Raw genomic sequence first — 19,616 nt, forward strand, 5'->3', positions numbered from 1 at the left:
GTCGGATCGTCTGTGTTGTTCCCATGTCAAGTCCTGCGTTCAGGTTTTCATATATATATATAGATATGCGCTCAGCTTCATTGCCATGTTTAGAGTTTTGTTTGTTTTTCTGCCAGGGTTTTTCATAGTTCGTGCTTCCTTTCTAGTTTAGCCAGTTTAGGTTATTGCTTAGTTTGCATTGTTTTTGCCCTTTTATTTTGTACTGTTCTGTCTGCCTTAATAAACAGCTCATCAGTTAAGTTTGAGTTTTAGAATGTCTGCACCTGGGTCCACTCTTCACACTCCACGCAGTTTGCCTCTGCAAACTGTGACAATCTCTGAATTGTGGCCACAGCCCTCACATCTTATATACAGACACACAGACAAAGAACATTCCTCAAACTCTTACATGTTGGCCCCCCTCATGGGGGGGGGGGGCTATACCTCCTCCCTCAAAGAGAGAATTATGACCTTGTTTTCTGCTTAGCCATCACCTAAGGATTTACATCCCTGATAAGCAGAAGGAGTCTCACTATCTGTTTAACTTTCCACATGCATGTAAACTGGTGATGGGAGTGCTCTTACTATAGTAAAGTGAGAAAGTGATATTACTATAACTAATGTGATATGATTAAATATGTGATTAATACATGAGAAAAGAAATCTGCCACCACATGTTTTAGTGTTACTTTGTATCATAGTTCATACTCTGGTTCATTTGTAGTCTTAGTTATTCTGTTTTGAGTTTCTTATATTCCCTGTTTAGCGTCTTGATGATCAGATTCCCTCTTGTGTCTTTGGCCTCTGTGTCTCTGTGTGTGTCTGTGTTTATATATGTTGTGAGTTATTGTGTCTTGCTTCCCTCCTCATGTTTCACTCTCTTCCCCCCTGCCTGTTATGTTTCTCATGTCTCCTCTCGTTCCCTCACTCCCTCTAATCTACCTTTCCTCCACTTCTCTGTCAAACTCATGTGTCAGTCTTGCGTTCCTTATGTGTCTTCTGTTCCCTCGTCATTGTACTTTGTGTTTGACGCTGTCTCCCTAAGTATAGTGTTGCATTCTTCCTCATGGCTGTGCGTTTCCCCTGTGTGCCTCTTCATATGTTTAGTTTATATATGTCCCAGTAAAGTTTTGCATTATTTGCCTTTCAGTGTTTTTGAGTTTCCCGTCTCCGTCTGCAACCGTCTATGACATTAATGTCAAACCTCTTTAGTGCAAACAAGATACTTACTCCAGTGTATAAACTACACCTTGGACATCCATTCAAAAAAACAATCATGACTGTTATAACCGTATGACTCTGATACAGGATATTGGACTGGATTATCAAAGTTAAAGAGGTAATTGCAGGCTAGCCAACAAGCTACCAGGCTAACAGCTGAGAAAGCTAACGGCTGACCGAGGAAACAGCTGACTGAACCTGCTACCAATGGAACCAGATACAATGGGGCTGAAGAGGACTCCGTCAGCTGAGGAAGTCGGGGACATTAAAAGGTCTCTTTACTTCTTAATGGAGGAAATTTCCACTATCAGGTTGCAGCAGAAAAGTATCCTTGAACTTGTGGAGGTAAAGCTCCTTCACATCCAAAATGCAGAAAAATTACTAGACTACCAGGATCACATCACATTGTGCAACTCTCATAGACAACAATTTTACAAATGACATTAAAAAGAAGACTGTAAGTGGACTCCTGATTAAAGACATAAGTGACCATCTTCCAATTTTTACCATCTATGATAGGAATTACAAGATCAATAAAGTGGACAGTAAAAAAGAGTACAGACAAGCAAGAACAGAAGAAAGAGTCAATGCATTGAAAAAAATTTTAATGAAACAGAACTAGGGTGAAATATATCAGAAACAAGACGTTCATAGTGCGTATAATGAATTCCTTAGAATGTTTACATTATTGCATAATACCAACTGTCCAATAAAGCGATATAGTAGGAAACATAAATATATGGGCTGTCCATGGATAAGAAAAGGTCTGCAAAATGCCTCTATAAAGAAAAATGCTCTATACAGAGATTTCTTAAGAAAGAGAACTGAAGATGCTGAAATCAGATACAAAAGATATAAAAATAAGTTAATTAATATACTTAAATATAGTAAAAAGGAATACTATAAGAAGCAATTAGATATAAATAGAAATAATATTAAAAGTTTATGGGAAATACTGAACATCGTTATAAAATGTGGGGCTAGACAAGAGAACTATCCCAAGTATTTAATTTGTAATGACCGTGAAGAATATAATATGGAGGTTGTGGCAATCTTTGGATTGTACTGATATTAATAAAAATAATAATAAATTTTATTTCTGAGCGCCTTTCAAGTCACCCAAGGACACTTTACAATAGGATCAAAACATAATAAAACAATGTCAAAATAAGAACAATAAAACAAAAAGCACAGGATAAAATTAACTAACAGTGGATTCACAGTGAATATGCAGATTTGAACAGATGGGTTTTGAGTTGGGATTTAAACTGTGGGAGAGAACCAATGTTTCTTATATTTGGGGGTAGAGAGCTCCACAGTCTGGGAGCAGAGCAGCTGAAAGCTCTGCTTCCCATGGTGGTGAGGCGGAAAGAAGGTACAGCAAGCTGGATTGAAGAAGAAGATCGAAGTGAACGGGCAGAACAGGTACTGCTTAACAGGTCAGAAAGGTAAGGAGGAGCGAGGTTATGAATGGCCTTGAAGGTGAGCAGAAGTTTGAATATTATCCGGAATTTCACAGGGAGCCAGTGAAGTTCCTGAAGAACAGGGGTGATGTGCTGGTAGGAGGGGTTCTGATGATAATGCGAGCAGCAGAGTTCTGAACCAGTTGAAGCTTATGGGGGAATTTTTGGGGGAGACCATGCAAAAGAGAATTGCAGTAGTCAATACAGGAGGTAACAAGACTGTGGACAAGAATGGATGTAGACTGGGTGGAAAGAGAAGGAAGCAATCTGTTAATGTTGCGTAGATGGAAGCAGGCAGAACGGGTGAGATTATTGATGTGAGATTTAAGGGATAGTGAACTGTCTAGGATGACACCAAGGCTCTTAACCTGAGGAGAAGGGAAAACTGTGGAGTTATCGATGGTGAGTGAGAAATGGTTCACCTTCAAAAGGTTGGATTTGGTGCCAATAAGAAAGATTTCAGTTTTATTCTCGTTGAGCTTGAGAAAATTAGAGATAAACCAGGATTTTAACTCGGATAGACATTCTGTGAGGGAGGAGGGTGGGAGGGAGGAATCAGGTCTGCAAGACAGATATAACTGGGTATCATCAGCAAAACAGTGAAACTGAAGATCAAATTAGCGGAAAATGGTACCTAGAGGGAGGATGTATGTTATGAAGAGGGCCTAAAACTGAGCCTTGTGGTACACCAGAGGTGACGGGCAATAGACGAGAGCGGAATGATCTTAGTTGAATAAACTGGGAGCGGTCAAGGAGATATGATTGAAACCAGGCAAGCGGTGTGTCGGAGATGCTGAGAGAGGAAAGTCTGCTTAGAAGTACAGAGTGAGAAATGGTGTCGAAGGCTGAACTCAGATCTAAAAGGACGAGAATGGTGAGAAGGCCAGAGTCAGCTCCGATTAGAAGATCGTTAGTGACTTTAAGTAAAGCAGTTTCTGTACTGTGACATGAGCGAAAACCAGATCGAAATCTCTCGTAAATATTATTATTAACCAGGTGAACATGAAGTTGAGCTGCAACCACTTTTTCAAGTATTTTAGAAATGAAGGGTAAATTGGAAATCGGACGGAGGTTGTTAAAGTTGTTAGGATCTAAAGAAGGTTTTTTGAATCAGTCTTGAATAAGGAGGGAACGATACCGGTGGCGAGAGAAGAGTGAATGATAGCAGAGATGAGTGGGAGTAGAGAAGAGAGGCAGGATTTCACAAGCCCTGTGGGCATGGGGTCAAGATGACATTAGGCAGGCTTTGATTTACATATGAACTCGGAAATATCGGATAAATCGGGAAGATAAACAGTGGAAAACGGCTCAAAAAGGAGAAAAGGTTCTGGAGATGAGGTAGACACAACATTTGATCTGAGTTGCTGGTGGATGTTATTGATTTTCGTAGTCCAGAACAGCATCAAGGAATTGCAGGTTTCAGAGGAATAGAAGTGTGGTGGTAAAGCGTAGGGGGGCTGAATTAGTTTGTTGAGAACTGAAAACAGAGTCCTTGCATTACCCTAATAAGACCTGATAATACCAGAGTAGAAACTTAGTTTGGCCTTGCTGATGGAGTCTTTATACTGAAGTACATGGTATTTATAGATTTCTGAATCAACAGTTAAACTAGATTTCTAATATTTACGCTCTAGCTGCCGAGCTTTGGCCTTCAATGCTCGGAGGTCAGAGGTAAACTAGGCAGCAGAGTGAGCAAAGGAAACAGAGTGGGTTTTTACAGGAGCAAGAGAATCAAGGACAATGTGTAGACAATTATTATAATACAACAAGAAATCATCAGGAGTAGAATAGAAGTCCGGAATCTGAACATTGTCCAAACTGGTAGTGAGAATGTCCATATCAATGTTCTTGATGTTGCGGAACGAGATGAGACGGGTTGGCTTGGTAGAAGAGCAGCAGAGAGTGAGGTTAAATGAAAGGAGGAAGTGGTCAGTTATGGGGATTTCAGCAGCAGAAAGATTCGAGGGAGTAAGACCAGAACAGCAGACCAAGTCCAGGGTGTGTCCTTTAGAGTGAATGGCAAAGTCGATAAATTGTTTAAATTCAGAGCCTTCGAGACAAGAGGAAAAGTCTCTGGTGAGCAGACGGTCATTATTATCCATATGAATGTTGAAATCTCCCACCAAGATCACATTTGGGGAGAGAGATGAAAGATGAGTTAGTAGATTAGCAAAGTCACTGAGGAAGACAGGGTTAGGTTTGGGGGGGGGGGGGTATACAGTAGCTATGATGGTGGGAATGGGTCCAGTCAGCTCACATGCAAGGCACTCATGGGAACTAAAGGTATCAAGATTAATTGGCGGGTCATTCAATTCAATGGGCACGGTGGTTAGCACTGTTGCCGCACAGCAAGAAGGTCCTGAGTTCAATTCCAACATCAGGCCGGGGTCTTTCTGTGTGGAGTTTGCATGTTCTCCCTGTGTTTGCGTGGGTTCTCTCCGGGTACTTCGGCTTCCTCCCACTGTCCAAAGACATGCAGCTTGTGGGGATAGGTTAATTGGAAAATCCAAATTGCCATTAGGTGTGAATGTGCGAGTGAATGTGAGCGCGAATGGTTGTCTGTCTCTGTGTGTTGGCCCTGCGACAGACTGGCGACCTGTCCAGGGTGTACCCCGCCTCTCGCCCTATGACAGCTGGGATAGGCTCCAGCGCCCCCCGCGACCCTGAAAAGGATAAGCGGAAGCGAATGGATGGATGGATGGATGGACATTCAAATGCTAGCGAAAGAAGATCGCGAGACCACCCCCACGACCTGAGCAGCGAGGTTTAGAAAGGTAAACAAACCCCAGAGGAGTAGATTCATTTAGCTGAGAAAAGTCATCAGGTTGTTGCCAGGTTTCAGTTTAGCAGAAAAAGTCAAACTTAAGGTCAGATAGGAGGTCTTGGATGAGAGGCCCCTTATTTGTCAGTGAGCGAATGTTTAGAAGACCGAAACTGAGTATTTTCTTTTTTGCTAATCGCAGTCGGCGCCCCGGGCAGGTGGGCTAGAGATCGGTGGTTGACAGCCCGATCAGGTTTCCTGCGAGGGCGGCGAGTAGCAGACCAAAACGATTTAGTTCCATTGGAGTTATGGAAAATCATGTGGGACCTGCGATGGATGTATCTCCGGCGAGGCTGGAAAGTGATGTCTGGGTGGTAGTGGAGCTCCGCCGGCGACGGGAGCGACAGCTGCTCGCGAAGGTGCAGGAGGTCAGCGGCTGTATAGCGGAGCAGACCAGCCATAGGATGGTAGACGAGCGTCAGGAGAATCCATAATAGTGCCGACCAGCTCAGAAACATCTTGGGCCACATCTTCGATTATGTGGAGGAAAAGGAGCCGAGCCAGCCGGAGCGACGAACAGGTAGGCTAAAATAGCTCAAACAGTTAAGCTAGTGCAGCTCACTGAGAAGAAGACGTAAGAGCACATTCAGCTGAAATAGCAGATGTTGAGGACAAGCGTTGCAAATCAATCCCTGGCAGAGATCGATCTGCTCCTGAGTGTGAATGTCCCTGTTCATTCAAATCTGAATCCAAATAATCTAAATAATCGAAAATGTACCGGTGAGTAGCAGTAGCCAGGCGCACCAGCGTTCACTCAAGCCGGAACCCAATTGATATTGATATGATAGTGGTTAAAAGATATAGTAAGGCTATTATAAAACCGTTTACGTACATCTGTAATTTATCATTTCAAACTGGTCGATTTCCAGACAGAATGAAAATAGCAAAAGTGATACCCCTATACAAATCTGGCAACAAACACCATTTCATGAACTGCAGGCCGGTCTCTTTACTACCTCAATTCTCAGAAATTCTTGAAAAACTGTTTAACAACCAACTGGACAAATGTATAGATAAACATAAACTACTCACTGAGAGTACGGATCAAGCAGAATTCAATAGAATACATCCCAAATTCCACAGACAAAAAGCAATATGTGGATGGGTTATTCAAAGACTTGACAAAGGCATTTGACACTATAGATCACAATATATTAATAAGAAAACTGGAACGTTATGGCGTCAAAGGGGTAGTTTTAAATTGGGTCCTGAATTATTTAAGTAAGCAGTTTGTGAAATTAAATGGTGGTTGCTCCTTATGTATGGACATTGCTTGTGGTGTACCCCAAGGCTCAGTTTTGGGCCCAAAATTCTTCAACTTAAACATTAACAACATCTGTAAAGTGTCCAAGGTATTAAAAATGGTTCTCTTTGCTGACGATACAAACATCTTCTGCTCTGGTGATGATCTGCAGAATTTATTGGAGGATATGACTAATGAAATAAGTAAAGTGAAGTTCTGGCTTGATAAAAACAAATTATCATTAAATTTGAATAAAACTAAAATTATGTTATTTGGAAATAGTACTTTAAATACAATGCTAAGATTAAACTAAATGGTGTTGATATTGAAAGAGTCAGGGAAAATAAATTTCTGGGGGTAATAATAGATGAAAAACTGGAGTGCTCACGTAAGATATATTCATTCCAAAGTATCACGAAGCATTGCAATACTAAACAAGGCAAAGCAGGTATCACACGGGACATCACTTCATATTTTCTACTGTTCACTGGTTTCACCATACTTAACCTTTTGTGCAGAGGTCTGGGGCAACAACTATTAAACCACATACTTTCACTTTTTACTCTTCAACAAAAAAAAGCAGTTCGAATCATCCACAATGCAGGTTACAGGGAACATGCAAACTCACTATTTTTGCAGTCTGAAATATTGAAATTTGCTGATCTAGTGAAATTCCAAACAGCACAAATTCTATTAAAAGCAAAAAAAAAAGAACTGCCAGATTATATTTAGAGTAAGTTATAATTTAAGGGGTTTTTGTAACTTCAAAACAGGGAAGGTACGTACAACAGGAAAACGCTTTTGTGTTTCTGTGCATGGAGTGAAGCTGTGGAACAGTTTGAATATGAAATTGAAGCAATATCCAAACATAAAACAGTTTAAAAAGAGTTATAAAGATATGATCTTCTTGAGCTATAAAGAAAAGGGAAAATGTTGAAATTAAGTGAATGTCACTATTTAGAAAACTTCATGATGTGATATTATAGTATATATTATATCAGAAATCTGTTCACTATTTTTATTACAGATTATATCAGTAAGGAAGCTGACTAAATATTGACTGATAACTTATGGCAAAGGGGTGGGATTAAATAAGTGTGTACTTCTTCCCTCTCCCTTTCGACATGTAACTGAATCAGAACAGAAGCAATATTGAAATGTATTAACTTTATTTTGTATAGTATTTTTTCTCAGATTTTCTTTGCTAAATGTACCTGTATATTGTTTACATGATTGAAATAAATTAACAAACCGGCCCAAATACAGGAGAAGGACAGCTGAGAGTGGAAAAAAAATCACAAAAATAAATACTGCCAGATTTTCAACTTCGGTCTACAAGAAAATAAGAAGATCATGGGATTAGCCTCGATTGCACTTTGGACCTATTGACGGGATGCGCTCCGTCCCTTGATGCATGTACACTTTCAATTTCTGGTTGGGCTGCTTGGGTACAAAGTAAGTTTCATCATCAGATGATGAGCTTCATGTAAACATCTGCATGGAAACTGGATGCCTGGACTTCTCTGCTTACTTAGACCAAACCAAACCCTGAATTATGTCTGTGAAGGTTCTCAGTCATCCAGGTCATCGTAGTCAAAGGAGCTTGCAAAGAAAAGCGTCTGGACTTCTTTAAGTTACTTGAAGACGTTTCACCTCTCATCCGAGAGGCTTCTTCAGTTCTAAGGTCAAATGGTGGAGAGTCCCAGATATAACCCTAGTGGGAGTGTCCCCCCACAGAGGGACAAAAGGACCCCCTGATGATCCTCTAATCGCCTGAGCCAAGGTGTGGAACTGGGTGTGGGTCCCAATCAGCCAGAGTTTCGGGTGGGTTCATTGTGAAACCTGGCCCCACCTTATCATGCGAATTCCTGAGGTCAGATGGCCCAGGGTGTGAGTGGGCGTTAAGGCGTCTGGGAAGGGATCTCAAAACTGGATTATAGATGGCAGAGAGTTGGTGTCGTAAACCACCGCCTCTGTTCAAAGATGGTCGCTCACAGTGGACATAGATGGCTTCTTTCACTCCTCTTTCAAACCATCTGTCCTCTCTGTCCAAAATGTGAACATTGGCATCCTCGAAAGAGTGTCCTTTATCCTTAAGATGCAGATGGACAGCTGAATCTTGTCCTGTGGAGGTCGCTCTTCTGTGTTGTGCCATGCGCTTGTGAAATGGCTGTTTGGTCTCTCCAATGTAGAGGTCTGGGCATTCCTCGCTGCACTGTACGGCATACACCACATTGTTAAGTCTGTGTTTTGGCGTTTTGTCTTTCGGGTGAACCAGTTTTTGTCTGAGTGTGTTGCTGGGTCTGAAGTACACCGGGATGTCATGCTTGGAGAAAACCCTCCTGAGTTTCTCTGATACACCGGCTACATAGGGGATGACAATGTTGTTGCGCCTGTCCTTCTTATCCTCCCTCGCTGGTGTCTGATCTTCTTTTCTGTGCCTCTTTGCTGACTTTAAAAACGCCCATTTAGGATAGCCGCACGTTTTGAGTGCTTCCTTTACATGTGTGTGTTCCTTCTTTTTCCCTTCAGGTTTCAGATCCATTTCTCTCTCACGTTGGTACAAATCAGTAAACACTTTTCATATTTCACTGTTTTTACACAAGTAAGCAGCACGTCTTTATCAAGATCAATAAGCAAGAGTTTTAGTCAAAGGTAATGTAGTAATAATTAAACATTTTAGTATTAATATCCTGGCTTCTCGAGGCTCCGTTTTCACTGACAGTTTCAATCAAAATTAGAAATGCTGCTCTGAGACTGAGAGAACTAATAGTGCTGCCTGTTGTGCAGTTCGTTTCCAAAACACGTTATTCATAGTTGCATACAATTTTAGACTGATGTGGGCCAAAGCCTAGCATAGCCTGTAACGTTATTATGACCGGCACATTTTATGAGTGAACTTGGCTTTAAGTGACTTACAGGTTTCTTTGAAAAACACTTTCTTATATCCAGGTTCTTCCTTTTTGCTGCCATCCTCCTCTCCTACTTGCAGGTCCTCACAGTGCAGGCTTGCTGCTGCTAAAACTAAACAGAGCTCCATGAAAGGCACAGCCAATCACATTGGCCATATTTGTCACATGACGTAGAGAACGTAATTTAAATCTTTCTTCACCGCTGGTTGAACGAGACGTTGACAGATTGTTTTTTTTCTTTCTATCGCGTTTGTTTTTCTTTACTTGAAGAAATCAAATTATTGGTGGGGCCATGTCCCCTCTGTCCATGCCAAATCTACGCCCTTGGCCTAGTACATGGTTCTGTTGTTGTAATGATGGTCATGTCATCCATGTAGGCCCTAATGGGAGGAAGACGAAGGCAGTTAGGCAGTTTTGCAATCTTGGCTCAATACACACACACACACAGATACACACACACACACAGATACACACACACACATAGACACAGACACAGATACACAGACACACACAGATACACACACACACACAGACACACACGTACACACACACATGTACACACACACACATACACGTACACACACACGTACACACACACACACACATACACGTACACACACACACATACACGTACACACACACACACACACATGTACACACACACACATGTACACACACACACACACACGTACACACACACACACACACGTACACACACACACACACAGCACTTCTCTCTCACACACACACACACACACACACACAGCTCTTCTCACACACACACACACACACACACAGCACTTCTCACACACACACACACACACACAGCACTTCTCTCACACACACACACAAACACACACACAGCTCTTCTCACACACACACACACACACACACACACACACACACACAGCACTTCTTACACACACACACAGACACACACACACACACAGCACTTCTCACACACACACACACACACACACACAGCACTTCTCTCACACACACACAAACACACACACACAGCTCTTCTCACACACACACACACACATTCCTGTCTTGCATCCCGACTGAGGACCAGGTAAATGCACTATCAAAGTGAGGACCACCATTTCTGCTACACTTGCAGACAAATCTTTGCCATTTTTGAACAATGGGAAAAATCCCAAAATCAAAAATCACCTCAAAATCTTAAAACACTCAAGTAGAAAAAAAAACTCATTTTGCTATCTGAGTGAGGACATTGCCATAGGGTGCTATTTGCGTCATTTTCCACCAGGGGGTGCTTTTGTGTTTGTTTCCGTCTATATGTTTTTTCTGGTTGCATTTACTCTCTGCCATTTTCCATTTTAGTGCAACCAAATAATGTGAAAGTTAAACAGTCTGAACTTTATACATAAACACAATACCTAAAAAGTTCTGATAATCTATCAAGACCACCCTACATAACAAAAAGGTAGTATTACATTTCAAATACCGCTTTAGATTTTATTAATAATTACCAAGGAAATACCCACAATGCTGCAAGAAGAGCAAATTCAGTTTATTTCACAATCCTTCCAGAGGAATAAAAATTATTATAACAACTAAGACAACTATTAAGTCTAATGACTTACAAGTAAAATAGTGATCAATAACTTTGATCAGTTTGTTTTGACTTTTGCCAAAAAGAAAAATCACTCAAGCTGACTAACTATTAAGCCATTAAGAAGGTGAACAACTTTATAAACGAACCAAAAACATCCTGGGCAAAAACCTAGAACTTAAACTAACTTAAAAAAGTTTTTTACAAGCAGACCTTCGATTCAGAGTGACAATCGTGTTGTACACAAAGTTTTTAACATCTTTCCATGAGCGATTAACTAAGTCTTTTTCCGCTTCTAAGCATTTCATGCAGTGTTCTTTTTTTGGAATTTTCCGCTCCGCGACAAATTTTCCCAGCCATCTTTGCACTGCCGTCTTCTCTGCTTCACTCCATGGCCTCTTGACCTTCGCACGGGGGATCTCTACAAATAACACAAAAGACAACATGGAGTGTTAAACTATGTTACATACATGTTGTAAAGTTGTTTGTTTTTAAATGGGGTTCTGCTTGTGTATATTTACAGAAAATGCCAAACCAAACGGTAGGTTCAACAATTTACTCAACATTTTGTACCCAAGATATGTAGTAAGCACTTTTAAATTAAGTATTTTGAGTTTACAGAAACATGAGATCAGTTTTGAGTAATATACTTACAAAGTGAAACAGCAGCCAATTTACCTTTATACATTTTGTTTTCAAAAGTACTTGTTGCATCTAGCCTTTTAAAATAAGATGCTAACTAGTTATTCCTGCTAAAATCATTCATCATAACAATATTGTCTACAACCTGATTCATATACTGCAAACAGAAAATATCAAATACATTTAAAGCTGAAAACATCTCACCCTTTGCTTTGGCCACTTTGGTTTTTCCCCTTTTCCTCATGGCGAGTGTTACTTTCTTGGTCTCTTCTAAAACAGAAACAGACAAAAAAATGGTAGCTGTTATTGTACAATGCAGATTTTACTTGAATAGAATTTAATTAGAATACACAACAGTGTCACTACATTTCAGACAAATGCTTAAACTCACCATCTACATCTGCGAAGTACTGAGAACTTCCGTCTTTAAAAAAAAAAAAAAAATTTAATGTGCCATATCATCCTAATTCACTGATTTTTTTTTTCTATTGAATGACTCTGGAAAATCTGACCTTCATCCATCTCACTGCCTCCTCCTTTCTCCTCCTCCTCATTTCCCCGAGGATCACTCTGAGTAGCTGCTATGGGACTTTCACCTGTGACTAACGCCAGATATCAAATATTAGCCATCAGGAGTATGGTAATTACTCTTCTTTTAGTTAAGATAAATTAAAAAAGCAAAAGGGAAAAAAAAACACTGCACAGCCATTACAAGGTGGCATTTGTATAAAAATGCGTTTGACAAATGTAACAGTTTTTAAATTAGAATCTGGGTTGTGGTGATAAACCCGCAGATTTCATGTGTTTTTCAGTCTATTTCTTGCTGTAATAAAGGAGCTCACTATAGAGTGAGTGTACATGATCAAGTGTTATCTTTTGTATAGATTACTGAGCACTGAAGTCGGCCAACAGTGCGTTTATTTGGCTATAACATGCCACCCAGTTCTTTTTAACCATTAGGAACTCAAGCTAACAAGCTAACATCAGTGTCCTATATTAGTCAATGTCATATAACGTTAGGCAGTTTATCATAAATGCTGCTTATTCATGAGGCTGTATGCCAACGGCTCTACTAGTAAGCAGGTAACACTTACCACCACTATCAGAACAGCCATCATCCCTGCCTGCGAGGACCACATTATTGTCTGCAATGTAAGAAATATTGAAATGATGCAATTTAATGTGGAAATTTGTGTAAACACACAAGTCTTTAAAATGAAATTACTGTCAAATGTATAACCCAAGCTAATTTCCATTGTCATGAGCTTTAAAATACACAACACTAACAATGCACCAAAAAACAACAAGCAGTAGATCATGACTAGAAGACTAATCGTATTTTAAAACCAGTGCCCATTTAAATTTAAGATGACGCCAGTCAGGATTCAGACTGAGGTCCTCTAGTAAGGAATTCTACATGTTATCTCCTGAACTGGAAAAGCTGTTTGTCCAAACAGGGATTCAAAGTAACATCCCTGTCCACCTGGAAGCTAATCATCTCATGAAGCCAAACTAAATGCAACCTTAAGGTCACTGAGCATGTGGGAAACATGTTTAATAAGCATTTAGAGATTTGTTTAGGAGTAACACATTCACTAAAATTATCAAGCCAAGATTTATTCTAAACATACCACTGCCATGATGCTGAATTGCTGTCCAAAACTGTTGCTTGATTATATATTAATATTATATATTATATGGTGCTTGTGACCACAAATTATACCACTACATCAAAAATAAAAAAAAATAAAAACCTCAGTGGATCAAACTATCCACTGAGGCACAAGTGGCACAAATAAATGCAATAAATGCAAATATATTTGTGATTTGAAAATCTGCTCACCATTTCAACCTAACATAATATTTCACATCTGAAAAGATACATTGGAAACCAAAAATGTGTTCTGCTGTTGTACTGTAAACAGAAAGGACAAAACAGGAACACCAACATAATCAGTCCTATTCATTGTCAATTCATGATCTTTATTGTCTTAACTGAGCTCATGTATTACGATTATAGGTAAAATAAGAAGATGTTATGGCATGACCGTGTTATTGGACTGCAGAAGATTGCACAGGTCTACCACGAAGACACAGGCTGTAAAATAGGGCTGCAAACAAATGTTACTTGCAACAATTTTCTCTATTAAAACCTACTTTCATCCACTTCTGTGTCTTGTTCCTTCGGTCTGCCTGGGTCTCTTTGACTAGCTGGAGGGCTGGGAGCTGGGGGAATTACACCTATAGCAGATAATGAATTACTAGTAATTGATTAGAGAACAGTGCTAACCACCAACATTCTAAAGTTGGCAAAATACTGTGCAATTTTTGGGATTTTGAGCCGATTTTTCAGTCATGTGTCCGTTTTGGGATCGGCCCAAGTTTCGCCTTAATTGTGTGTCATCGTGCATTATACATGGGGTAACGAGAAGCAATTAACACCTCACAACCAGCTCCCAATCAAGAGTCGGATGGTTGCAAGAAAATCAAACCTATTTGAAATCCTGTCGCCCCTCGTGAGGGTGTCAACACAGCCTCTCACACTACGCACGCACAAACGCAGAAACGGAAGTGATAAAGACAGAGCAGCACAGCAATGCAGCATGTGATCTGGACACAAGCGATGGAGGCACAACTTGTAGAACTTTAGCAAGCTCATCTGCTTTTCAATGTGGCCTCACAAAATTATCACGACCACAACAGCCATGAAAAGAGTTGGATGGATGTTTTTCATTAACATTTTAGCAAAGTTGATGGTGGTGGTGTGTGTGTCTGTGTGAATGAAAGACAGAGGGAGGGAGAACGAGAGACAGATTTGGTGTTATAAGCTTCATGTTATGGATTAGTCAAGTGTCAAACTATTTGACCACACAATATCATTTGCAATTCAATATAGCAGGACAGGGACAAAAAGACAATAAATACTCTATCATACATACCAGCAACAGAAACCTCCAGGGTGCTGAGGTTCTTGCCCCTTAAGGTGCCAGCACCTTCCTCCATTGCAAACAGAAGCTTGCTTATCTTGGCAATTTGAAAGGTTTTGTCTGTCTGTCTGTAAAAGTCCTGGTGAACTCTGATGTCATGTCCCATGAACCTTGCAACTTGCTCGAGCTCTTGATCATTAAGATCCAGGAGTTGGCAAAGTGTGGCAACCTGTTTTCTTAATTTAGTTGACCTCAGAAGCTCAGGGTTTTCTGCTTTGCTTTGGTCTGCATATTTTTGTAGGCAGTCACATCCACGTATGTGTGTCATCCCACCAGGTCTAGCAAAGAGATAGGGATTTTCAGCAGGTACACCAGCTGCTTCTCTCTTTTTCACCAACAAATCGATTGACTCCTTCATTCTGTCGCTCAAAAAAAGGGGCACTTTCCTGCCTCTCTTCCCCCTGATTTCAATGCGGGTTAATAGCTTGCTTAGCTCCTTTTCTAATGGTGACAAGGTTTCGTAAATGTCTTCATTAATGGGACTTGTTTTTACGTCCTTGTAGGTCTGAAGAATCAAGCGTGATGCTTCTCCTTCACGTCGCTTGTTAAAGACAATAACCTGTGCCAAAACAGTCTCGTTCAATGTCTTGTATGCTGCCAAATCCATGTGCTGCATCAGTCTCTCTCTTGCTTCACCTTCCACGGTACGGAGATGGTCCCTCAGAGCAATCACATTTTTGGTGAGGGGAATGTCATCCTGTTTATTCCACCTCTTTTCTTGTATTGTTTGGTGAGCACTGACAGATACACTGTTCCTCCAGTTTTTGTCCAGAAGTTCCAAGAATTTTTTGGCCTTCTTCTCTGCATGGTCATCGTCATTCATAAGAGTCTGTCCAATCAGGACCTCGACTGCTCCTTTAAGACAAAATCCAATTTTGACTGCTGTTGACGGTTTGCCATATTCATTTTTGCCTGGACTAAAGTTTGCAAGATGCTTGGCAACACTGACAACAAACTGAAATTTTGATGGTTTGCACAAATCTTCAAGAACATTCACTGTCTTGTCCATATTTTTTGCAGCTAACATGAACCGGCCAAGCTCCCTCATCCTTTGTGCAATGTATTGGTGCTTAGACTTCACACGGCCATGTCTTGCATCTAGCGATTCTCCATATTTGCAAATCAGAGAATCACTCCTGATGTGAAAGGACACTTGATCTTGTCGCATGTTGTTGATAATAGTCTGACATCCTTTAGATGAATGTTTTATTGGAAGAAGCCGTGCAGAGTAACTCTGGACTCTAGAATGTCTAGTTTTTGGCGCACACAGTTTTTTAGTTTTGCATGACAGCAAATGTTTCCATAATGTCTTTTTGATAAACATTGCAAAGCAAAAAGGGCAAGGTAAATATTCTCCTGCTATAGCTTCATTAGATGGCTGCTTCCATGTTACGACTTGCCCTCTGCCTTTTTGTATCACTTTGGTGTTGTGCTTAAAGTCTCCTTTATTGCGAAGTTGTTCTAGAAGATCCTTCCTTTCTTTGGAACCTACAGGGTAGCTAAAGGCATATGCCACATCACTAATCTCCATGTGATTCCTTTGCAGGTGTCTCGATATTTTTGCTTGGGACTTCCCACAGTAAAGACAATAATGTTTTTTGTCCCATACTCGTTTGTTGTCCTCTCTTTTTGTGCATGTTTTTACAGTCACCTCTGATTTCCGTTTAGCCTTTTTTTCTCCCTTGTGATCATTTCTTTTTCTTTTCCCATATGTTCTGGGTGTCTTTTTAAGAGTCATGTTTCTCAGTTCTTCATTATCACTGTCGCTATTGCTTGAAACGTCAGTGATCTTTAGTGTCTTACTTTGTAGACTGTGGGTGTCCTCATCACTTAAGTCTGAAATGTGACTTGGCACGTATTCAGAGCCTGAACAAATGGAGAAATCCAGCTCAGAGCAATCACTTTCCTCCTGAATAGGTAAAGATAATAATCATCATGAGAAGAAATCAATTATAAGGATAGAGTTATGTAATAAAGCTGTAAAACTATCTTCCAAAAGTTGAGACGCTGTGTAAAATGCAAGTTAAAATAGAACGCAATGTTTTTCAAAGCCCACATCTTAGTGTATGGGGGTGCATTAGTGCCTATGGAGCTAGCAGCATGCAAATGTGGAAACGCATCGTTAGTGCCGAAAAAAAATACAGGTTATAGAGCAACATATGCTCCCATCTAAACATCATCTTTTTCAGGGAAGGCCTTGGATATTTCAGCGAAACAATTGTAAATTGTATAGTGCATGTATTATAATGGCAATGTTTCATAGTCCAATACTCTGAGTGCTGAAATGACCAGCCTGCAGTCAAAACCGTTCACCTACTCATAACATTTGGAGCATCATGAAACGAAAAATGCGACAAAGGCGGCCCAGGTCTGTTGAGCAGGTAAAATCTTACATCAGACAAGAATGTGACAACATTGCTCTCCTTACAGTCCAGCAACTGGTCTCCTCAGATCCCCGATGTTTACAATGTTGTAAAAAGAAAAGAGAAAATTCACAGTGGGAAACAAGGCCCAGTCGTAACTTTTCTGAGACATGGTACTACCATCACATTCAAAATGATCCTATAATTTTATTAAAATGGAACAATTTCTCAGTTTAAGCAATTGAAATGTTTTACATGTCTTACTGTTAACAAAATGTGGGTTTATGAGATTTGAAAAACATTGAATTCCGTTTTGATTTACATTCTACACAGCATCCCTTCTTTTATAGATATGAGGCTGTAAAAGAATAATGAACTAAAATGAGACGGGTTACTACCGTATGCTGACAGCCTTTATTGCAAGGAAACTTTTTTTTTTAAGTCAAACTAGTGGCATATAACAAAGATGACTTTGTTTTCATTCCACAAACTTATTGTATAAGAAAAGCTGCTATGAAGATACACTCAAATACTGTTTGATATAGAAATAACATCTAGAAATGTATTTGAAAAGACATAACATTTCTGGATACATATCCAATGTTCAAGGTTAAAGCTGACCTGAAACACTACATACATTAAGGCTAGATGACACTATGGAGGCCTACTCTTTAAAAAAAAAAAAAAAAAAAAAAGAAAAGAAAAGAAATCTCCGATTGAACACTGTCAGTGAAGCTCATTATAAAAAACAACAACAAGTGTTTACAGCATGTGTATTTCCATCTTGGCTGAGTTCAGACTATGAGGTCACTGGGTTGGTTGGTTGGATGGATACTGATAACAGTTCTACCCTACATTAGTTTATGTTAGCTAACTAGGGACAGAAAGAATAACTAAAAATAAAAGGAAGTCTAAGAGGGATCACTTTGTAACCCTGGCTGCAGCAATGAGTTTATGTTAAAAACCAAGTAAAGACTGTCAAATTTCACTTTTAGTCTCAAAGTGCTTTGTCATTGTTTGCTAGCTGTACTGAAACAGAAGAATCCACCTGTTAACTGCAGTGCTCGAGTTTAGAAAGGTGACGCTTAAAAGGTGGTGCATCTAAAACGTATTCCCACAGCAGAGAATCTAAATCACACTTAAAATATGCTGTAAATAAAAGAATCAGTGAAAACGGGGGCTTCCAGTCTATTTTAAACAGAAACTCTGAATCTAACCTGCTTCCAACCAGATGATGTGTTTGTCATCAGTTACTATGGTGACATAGTCATGTTTAAAAAAAGAAAAAAGATAAAAAAGACGCTGTTTGACTTTAACATTCCTGCATATGATTCAGTAATAATTACATGTTCAAATATTTGATCAAAAAAGGCACATACCTGTGTTTGGCTTGCTGCCATGGCTTCCTCGACCTAATACCAAAGACAAAATCCAAAGTTACTTCTCAGTTACATTTAAGTAATAACGGCTTAGAGGTGATACAGCACAAATGCACCAACATTTTTCTTAGTCTTCAGCAAGCAGGAAAAGCAGCCCATTACCCATCTCTAACATATAACTGGACTGCACTGTGCTTTCCACTATTTCCACCTCCTTTTTCCTTTTGATTTATTTACTGAAGCTCACCTCAATAAGGCTACGGGGTTGCTTAACAGTGAGCTCTCATGCAGGTGAACCTGATGTACAAACTGTGACCTGCAACTCTACCAATTTAAAGTAACATAAAAAGAATAACATTTATTTAAAAAAATAAAATAAAAAAATAAAAAAAAAAACAACCCCACAGAGCATCACAATGTTTCACCCATTTTAAATATAGTAGTATTAGGGGTTTTTTTTAAGTGTTTTATATAGGATAGCTTATATGCCCTCTGATTGGCACACTGTTAGAGTTACATCATTTTCCTTTTTTCAACATACTTTTATTAATAACTCTCTGTACATAAAACACTATTAGGACAGCATGTTATCATTTCCTCCAAGGTGTGTCATATTATAATGCTAAAACATAGTGACCAAAGAGACAACACATGAACACACTTTTGATTGTTTGAAGGCAAAGTTATAACACACCATACAAAGGCTTACATTATGTATAAGCATTTACATTATTTGCTTTAAATAGCCAAATGAATACTACATGGCAGCCTTGATGTTCCACAAAAAACACTTTCTAAAGCCTACTTTAGCAGCAGAATGCCAGGCCTTCTGTCCAGTTATGTTTAACAGTGAAAAACACCTACAACAAACGTGAGGAATAAGACAAACGAGACTAAACAGAGCACCTGCCCATCTGGGTCATGCTGATGTGCAGCTACACTAGTAAATATACTGGAGGGACAGACGCCGCTCAGTCAATGAAACAGACATTCAAAGTACGCATCAAGCCGAGAACGCAAAAAAATC

At 39.8% G+C, this 19,616-nt stretch overlaps 1 protein-coding gene across 2 annotated transcripts; it reads right to left on the reverse strand.

Moving 5' to 3' along the window:
- Positions 1-11,372: 11,372 nt before the first annotated feature.
- On the reverse strand, positions 11,373-18,700 carry LOC148101164 (uncharacterized). 2 transcript variants are annotated; one of them, XM_087845576.1, is made up of 8 exons: positions 18,590-18,700; positions 16,651-16,756; positions 14,018-14,101; positions 12,955-13,005; positions 12,373-12,462; positions 12,252-12,284; positions 12,065-12,130; positions 11,373-11,639 (listed from the first exon to the last, which is right to left on the reverse strand). In XM_087845576.1, the coding sequence occupies exons 1-8, from the start codon at positions 18,608-18,610 to the stop codon at positions 11,407-11,409; spliced, it is 684 nt and encodes a 227-aa protein (XP_087701702.1). In that variant the 5' UTR covers positions 18,611-18,700; the 3' UTR covers positions 11,373-11,406. The 2 variants fall into 2 exon arrangements, with proteins under 2 accessions (XP_087701702.1, XP_087701701.1); XM_087845575.1 differs by lacking the exons at positions 16,651-16,756; positions 18,590-18,700 and adding an exon at positions 14,800-15,242.
- Positions 18,701-19,616: the final 916 nt, after the last annotated feature.

The sequence above is a fragment of the Neolamprologus brichardi genome, chromosome 9, assembly GCF_056152115.1.
Source record: "Neolamprologus brichardi isolate AB-2024 chromosome 9, ASM5615211v1, whole genome shotgun sequence".
In the NCBI taxonomy this organism is placed as follows: domain Eukaryota; kingdom Metazoa; phylum Chordata; class Actinopteri; order Cichliformes; family Cichlidae; genus Neolamprologus; species Neolamprologus brichardi.

Excerpts from the sequence above, each read along its gene's own strand:
- LOC148101164 (XM_087845575.1), bottom strand. The coding sequence starts at position 15,205 with ATGAAGGAGTCAATCGATTTGTTGGTGAAAAAGAGAGAAGCAGCTGGT. Across the intron at positions 13,006-14,017 it reads AGACACAGAAGTGGATGAAA|ACAATAATGTGGTCCTCGCA; the intron begins GTAGGTTTTAAT and ends CTTACATTGCAG. Across the intron at positions 12,131-12,251 it reads GTACTTCGCAGATGTAGATG|AAGAGACCAAGAAAGTAACA; the intron begins GTGAGTTTAAGC and ends TTTCTGTTTTAG.